Here is a 7,571-nt window from a genome sequence, read left to right as displayed (position 1 = left end):
TCTTTGGGAATTAGTTCACCGCTAGAAGTACCATTGCTACCACCACCATTGCCACTTCCCATCCCTTTATTAAAAGAAATTACTGCTGTTCTATACTTTCTTTAATGTTCTAGCCTTTAATATAGCCGCACCACGGAGAGCTAAAAAATAATACGTCAAAAATTAAACTACATACATATATAACTCAAATCAAATCCATCACCTACCAGACTTAAATCCTATACTAACAACACAATATTATTAATTTCCCTAAATCATTTGAAATTAGACGAAAACTTTAACATAACTGAGCAATTCAGAAGTGTACCAGTAGCTGCAGCTGTAGTTAATGTCATAATATCCCCTGCAGATTGAACCTTCACAGCAAAACTAATCATTGATGCAAGATGCTCGCACTCAACTCCCATAGCTTCAGCAGCTTTAGCACGTTATGTTGCTACAATGGATGCAGCAGAAGCCACAACCATATCAGTTTTAACCATCTGCTCATCCTTTCCGCTACCAGATGAGGCTGTTGTAGCCGTTATCAAGCTGCTAACTCCTGTAACCGATACAGTAACATGCAGAAGTGCATTAGGTGCCCTCATCCCATTTTTCTTCTTCTCCCTTCTATCCTTCAACCACCTACCCATCGTCTTTCTGCCTCCACCACTGCCACCAGTAACAACTGAGTAGCAGTAGCATTGCTCCTGTACTGGTCATTAATCGGTACATTGTTCAGATGATTGTACTGAAAATGACACAACTATGCATTAGCATCCACTAAAACAGTACATTCAGCTACACAGTCTACACAACAAAAAAAAAATGAGGTCACCACATTATTTCAGCAAAAGATAGAGCCAATATAAATTCTCTACTCATGAATATAACCTACAAAGTATAAAAAAAGACATAATATCAGAAAAAAAATTAGACACCGGCATTTTTCTAGTTAAGAGCTATTTTTGGGTATCATAACATCAAAATTAATTGTACCGGCATCCCAAAATAATAGGAATAGTGGCTTCAAGCCCAATAAAAAGTAACAGGTATAAGAAAGAGTGAAATTTGCTAATTTAGATTCAGAGAACAAGCTACGGCAGTTGATTGAAAACATCTAATATTATACATCAAGATTAAACTTATCAAAGTACGAATGAGGGTCATGATGACACTTGTAGCGGCGTACCTTGACAAGTAAGCCTATCACCCAAACTGATACAAAAAGAGAAAAAAATAAAAATACCTCAAGGTAAGGCTTCTAGAATGAAGACGAACCATACAAGTAATCATAACACTGCGGAAAGAATTTATTCAAAATATTAGTCATGCCCAAAACCAAGTGTCAATAGTGTAAGAACTACTAATACAATCCAGGAGTCAAATACATCAGAAAAATAACCATAAAGGAATAATATTTGTCTCTACATACTAATAAAGACATAACTACTATAGAAAGATAGAAGTGAACTCCGGACGCATGAATGCCCAACCGCTACCTTGGAAGCTCCAACAATTGCCTGAGCCTAGCAAGCTGAGGTGCGCTCGAGCTAGGAATTGCACCGAAAGGGCGCAGTAGGTATGAGTACAGTCCACTTGTACTCGGTAGGTATCATAGGCCAACCAAGCAAAATAGTAAATAAAGCATACAAAATATACACTAAGGGCACGTCACCTGCAATAAGAAAATATCCCACAACGGTAGCCCACATCACTTGCACTAACAGTTCTAATATATCTCACATATATTACAACAACACACCAACACACCAAGATATAGAACACAAGTATACATTATGTCACATATAATAGAACAAGAGAGAACATGTAGATACAAGACCATCAAATACAAGGAAAGGAAGGTAAGACAAATAAATAAATGACAAGTCAATAAGGCAATACAACACAACATAAATACAATAAAGTAAGTGAAATGTATATGATGATGATGATGCACGAGGTCGTCGCACAACCTCCGGGATCATCGCATAATCCCCGTATACACCTACAGAGCTAAAGCTTCCCGACGCAGAACCCATGAAGGGTTCGTCAACCCATATACAATCCATAACCACAAAAGAATAATAACAGTCTCCGAATACTAATAAAGACATAACTACTATAGAAAGATAGAGGTGAACTTCGGACTCATGAATGTCCAACCGCTACCTTGGAAGCTACAACAATCGCCCGAGTCAATCAAGCTGAGGCGCACTCGAGCTAGAACCTGCACCGAAAGGGCGCAGTAGGCATAAGTACAGTCCACTTGTACTCAGTTGGCATCATAGGCCGACCAAGCAAAGTAGTAAGTAAAACATACAAAATATATACTAAGCGTCACCTGCAATCAGAAAATATCCCATAATGGTAGCCCACACTGCTTGCACTAACAGTTCTAATATATCACATATATTATAATATCACACCAAGATAAAACACAAGTATGCATTATATCACATATAAGTAGAACACGGGGGAACTTGCATATAGAAGATCATCAAAATACAAGTACAAGAAAATAAGACAATTACATAGATGGTAAATCAATATGACAATACAACATAATATATATACTATAAAGTAAGTGCAATGTATATGATGATGATAGTGATGATCATGATGATCATGATGCACGAGGTTGTCGCACAACCTCCGGGATCATCGCATAGTCCCCGTATACACCTACGGAGGCAAGCCTCCCAATGCAGGACCCATGGGGGTTCGTCAACTCGTATACAATCCACATATCTTATATCTCCTCCCTGGCACATCCCTCGAGGAGGGTTTTATAAGGTGTTACAGTATCTCCTCTCGGGCACTTCTCTTGGGGAGGGTTTTATTAAAGGTGTTACCAGTGTTTCTCAGACGTTGCTACAGTGGTACCAATGTTTTATGAATGAGTATGATGTGAGGATATAATGCTCACAACAATCACAATGAGTATTTTCACAACCAATTACAATGATATATTTCCACAACCAATCACAATAATACATTTCACAACCACGTGAGCCAATATCCACTCATTATTTCTGTTTCATTCATGAATTTTCACATGTCTCATATAACTAGTATGAATATATCACAATACACCAATGGTACCACATTAGGCATTTCAATAACACAATACAATTATTCACATATATTCAAGGCTATCAACATAACATAGGACTCCGCACAGTCACACACATCACATAATATCTTAATTTCGATAATTGCATCACATATGGGCCCCCACATGGACAAAACACATATATAGACATTTTTAATTATTAGTTTCCACCCTTAACATGTATTTTGTACCATCATTTACTATCCAGCGTGGGCTGAAAGAGTTAAGCCATAACCTACCTCAAAAGCCGAAACCGATCCGCTACACTTTAAACCCACGACCTTAATTTTCATGAACAATCCCGAACTCTACTAAAAATATCAAATATGGAATATATGCATCAAAATAAAACCAACAAAACTCATATTGACTACTTTTGATTCGGGATCAAAACGGACCTCCGGAGTTTTACTTCAAAACATGTTCCCAATATTTTTAGGAACCTACATCTGAAAATCCAAGTTAAACCGAGTAAAAAACGAGATTCAAATCAAAGAAAAATTATTTTTGAACTTTACCGAGAAAAATCTTTGAAATTCGGATTAAAATCTAGAATCGAAGTTGTTTTGAAGGTTAAATTGATGAAAAACTAGTAATTTTAAGATAAAAACACTATTCAAGTGAAAAGGAGTAAAATTAGAGTTTAAAATCAAGCCCTAAGATTTTAAAATCAAGCCCTAAGATTTTTGGAGTTTTGAAAATTAATCAAGAAATTACTAAGAAAAGGGCGAATTCTTACCTTAAAGCCGTAATAAAACCAAGAAATAGATGTTAATCTAGCTTCCCAATCTCCCACAAACTTTACTTTTAAGCTCCCACACTATTTTAGGGTTTAAATCCCAAGAGGCAAGATGAAAAATGAGTAAAATAGGCCCAAAACTGCTATATATATTACAGAAAAATCTGCACAAAAAAGTTTACTTTTTTAAAGTTTAATCCGAACTTCGATGGGGTGCCCGAGATTCATTTGAAGCCCGATATACACAAACAAACTATGCAATCATACTAAATTCGATATTCCGGATGCGTTGGCAAAGCCAGATTTTTAGAAAAAGATCATTTTCAAAAAGCTAATCCCCAAAACTGGAAATCACAATTTTCTAAATCGAGGATCAAAATGAGATTTAAAAGCCGAAAAATCACACCAAACGTCCTACCACCCTAAAATTGACATTTCGGATTTGCTAGAGAATTTGGAGTTTCCATCCGAGGTAGTTTCGACCAAATGTGGGTCCCACACTCATATTTCCAATTTTTCAACTTTTTGATCAATAGGTCGAAATGAGCTCGAGTGCCCCGGGACCCAAACAAAAGGTCTACCTAGCCTAAAATCAATATTCTAGAGTTGTTGACGCAGTCCGTTCTGCCATTCATAGCACGGATCAAAAGATATCCCCATAAGTCTAAAATAAGGCTCTGAAAATCATCAAAAACAACAATATCGCATAAATGGTACCAAAATGCATCGAAAACCATGTCAATCACTCCCATACCTCAAAAATATCATAATACAACTATGAAGAGGGATACAATAGCCGAATCACACAAAATCACAAATTTCACATATTTCATTAAACTTTTAGATCGTTATAGTATAGAAGATAAACAATCGTAATTTCCCATAATTTGATGAATAAGTTAGTTATACCAAACTCAAACAAAGCATTTACCTCGGAATTAGCAGATGAAGTCAAGACATGAATCACTCTTACCTTCAGTATCTATCTTGTTGGCCACAGCAAAGCCTTTCTCCTCCACTAATCTCGAACTCATCAAGGACTATCCTTGTCAAGTTAAGCATCAATTTGATATAAGTTTTAGTGCCTCACTTTCTTTCCATATTCAGTAACAACTTGGACTTGTTTACCGATAAAATCAATTGCTTGAATTGCAACCCAAGCAGAACATTTGTCATCCACCTATACGTTAGAGCCCTTTGCAGTGTCATTTTTTTTGTGGGTGTGGGGGTTAAAAAATCATATGCAGTCACAACAGTACCGAAAAAATGACAACACAGCTCTCAACACATTAACATAGTGTTCATTTGTCAATTGCATACATTATTAAGATTTGACAATACTTTTTCAGTCTCCTAGAAATGTAATGCTAAGCGATTGCAAAACCAAATAACATAAAAGAGACACGACTTTACCTTTGATTCGGCTCAGCTCCTCTAAGGATTTTGCTTTAAGCAAATTTGCTTGAAGAAGTAGACTCACGGAATGCAGTAACATCATGCCAACAGGCACAACATCACCTTTGGAGAGTGGTTTTAATGGCCTCGTTCCCTCAGCAATGGATTTAGACATTCTCAAGGACAAGGTTCGAATAGATATTCCCTGAAACACTTGAAGGTCAGCATCAAAATTCCCTCTTTGATATTTTAGCTTCCCCAACAATGAAGTATCAGTAGCAAACAACTGCAATAAAAAAGATTGAGAAAGAGAGAGAAATTACATTAATCTAAGTGCTAAAAGCAGTCAGGTTTGTGATAATTAAATAACTACCAACTTTGTCATGATAAATTAAGACCATTCATGAAGAAAACAAAGACAAAAAACACGAATACTACTAACTTAAAGCTTCTCTAAGATAATAATCTCTCATAGCCTATAACTATATACAATTTATACATAGTTATGGGTTGCTATCAGCAAGAAGATTTCATATCAGTGACATAGTGTCCATTCAAGCGACAACCTTAATTTCAGTTACTATTTGGCTGCGTAGTCCTTTTGACAAGCTCCTCTACAAAGATATCAAAAAGTCTGTACAAAGATATCAAAAAGTTTCTATCTCACATAATTTTCTATTGTTGATCCTCAAAAAGATCAAGTCTAAGGGATGTGATTAAGACCATTAGTTGAGTTAAGTAACCTTCCATTATTACAAAATAAAATTTATAAACTCCATCACTCAAAAATAGGGGGAAAAATGAGTCTGGCATATCATCAAACATTTTGGATGCATAACTTCAAGATTGTTATTTGTTAATAATAATCACATTAAGAAAAGAATTGGACCAAAAATATGTAGGTGTAATATTGTCGTCTATTGAAAACCCAACAATAACAATAAGCACGTGATACCTCAATTTTTTTTATGAAATAGGTTTAATGTTACAATTATAATTTGCTCAGAAAAATAACAGAGACATCAAGAAAGAGTAATACAAAATCATATAGGGGCTAGGGCCATGTACCAACATGTCTATTTGAAAACATGCACGTATCGATCAGATACAATTAAGCAAGAAACTGGAATCAGAATTTTGTACCCATTTGATTTCGTACCAAATTACATACTGCTACGATGTATATGGGGCTGCTAACCTCTAGCATCTCACAAAAACACAGCCAAACACAAGCTATCAGATTACTTTCGTTCATTTCTACCGGTATATCATACTTGATTTAATTCTAAATATAAATTATATTCAATGAAATATAGAAGAATTCTATCAAAGAGGAAAATAGAGAATAAGACAGCGTATAATATGACAACGAAGAAGAAGATGGAAAGAAAATTGATACGTGGCTGATGTAGGTCAGTTTAAAGAACACGTAGCATAAGAAAGCAACATTAAAAGTTTAAAATATCCTTTAAGATGAACACGTGGCTCTATAAAATAAATAACCAAATAATTATAATATTTTTATTCCAATCACTTTAATTGTATATTTTATGCTGCTGTTGGTACAATATTATGGTGCAATGTTGGTGCAGCTTTATTGTCTGCAATGATTTAAATGCCCTTAAATTTTTTGAAAATAATAACAGGCTGCAATGTCGAAAACCTTGCTTCTATATTAAAGAAAAGAAAAAATATAACAAAATATTATTTTAATTTTAATTAAAGATTTTAAATTTAAATTTTAAAAAAAATTGATAGAAAATATTTACGCAAATTTCACTACTATGTAAATCTAATTGATCTAATCACGAGTAATACTTTAGGGCTTTGGATTGTAGGTGACAAAAGAGTTTTAAAATGAGGTGTGGGTGACATAAGTTTTAATAATTGAGTGGAGGTAACAATTACTTTATTAAATATTAAGAAAGTAAGAGAAGTTTGAAAATAACCCACAAGTTTTTAATTTATACTTTGATCCAATATAAAACCTAATATAACTAGAAACGGGGAAAAAAAGGCACATTTCTCTCTCTTCTCGTTTATTGGAGTTTTCTCTCTCTTCACAATTTTTGTTGTTCATTGTTTTTGTTACTTTATTCATCATCTTCTTCTTTATCATCATCTTGTTCTTTATTATCACCTTTTCTTGTTCAACATCATCATCTTTCTGTTGTTGAACATTGTTGTTGTTACCGCTACTGTTGTTACTTGATCAAATTTTTTTAGGTCAAATTTTATTCGTATATCACTTGGGCATTACTTATTAGGTGATTTTAGTAAGTAAAATTATAATTTTTAGTTGAATTTCTCATCAGGGTGTATCTGCTACTGATTTTTTTCAAT

At 34.6% G+C, this 7,571-nt stretch overlaps 2 protein-coding genes across 14 annotated transcripts in view; both read right to left on the bottom strand.

Moving 5' to 3' along the window:
* LOC124897199 (VAN3-binding protein-like) lies at positions 1 to 301 on the bottom strand (the record flags this gene model as incomplete). The annotated part of the gene is given in 1 exon segment (XM_047409850.1): positions 1 to 301. A coding segment is annotated over 1 exon segment (62 nt), but the record flags the coding sequence as incomplete, so codon positions are not given.
* LOC107863816 (protein NPGR1) overlaps positions 1 to 6,638 on the bottom strand; it is a 12,143-nt gene extending 5,505 nt beyond the window's left edge. The window contains exons 1-5 of one of the 13 annotated variants that reach the window (XR_007053889.1): positions 6,388 to 6,638; positions 5,247 to 5,514; positions 4,807 to 5,013; positions 1,229 to 1,279; positions 308 to 651 (exon numbers count right to left, since the gene is read on the bottom strand). Coding sequence is in view for 1 of the 13 variants with exons in the window: in XM_047409851.1 (XP_047265807.1) it covers positions 5,006 to 5,013; positions 5,247 to 5,514; positions 6,388 to 6,483 (372 nt within the window). In the remaining 12 variants the exon portion in view is untranslated. Of the gene's footprint in view, positions 1 to 307; positions 2,210 to 4,806; positions 5,014 to 5,246; positions 5,515 to 6,371 lie in introns of those variants that run through there. The other 12 variants (XR_007053888.1, XR_007053884.1, XR_007053881.1 and 9 more) reach the window with 12 other exon arrangements.
* Positions 6,639 to 7,571: the final 933 nt, after the last annotated feature.

The sequence above is a fragment of the Capsicum annuum genome, chromosome 3, assembly GCF_002878395.1.
Source record: "Capsicum annuum cultivar UCD-10X-F1 chromosome 3, UCD10Xv1.1, whole genome shotgun sequence".
NCBI lineage: Eukaryota > Viridiplantae > Streptophyta > Magnoliopsida > Solanales > Solanaceae > Capsicum > Capsicum annuum.
The sequence above is the reverse complement of the archived record's forward strand: the minus strand, read 5'-3'. Positions and strand labels throughout refer to the sequence as shown.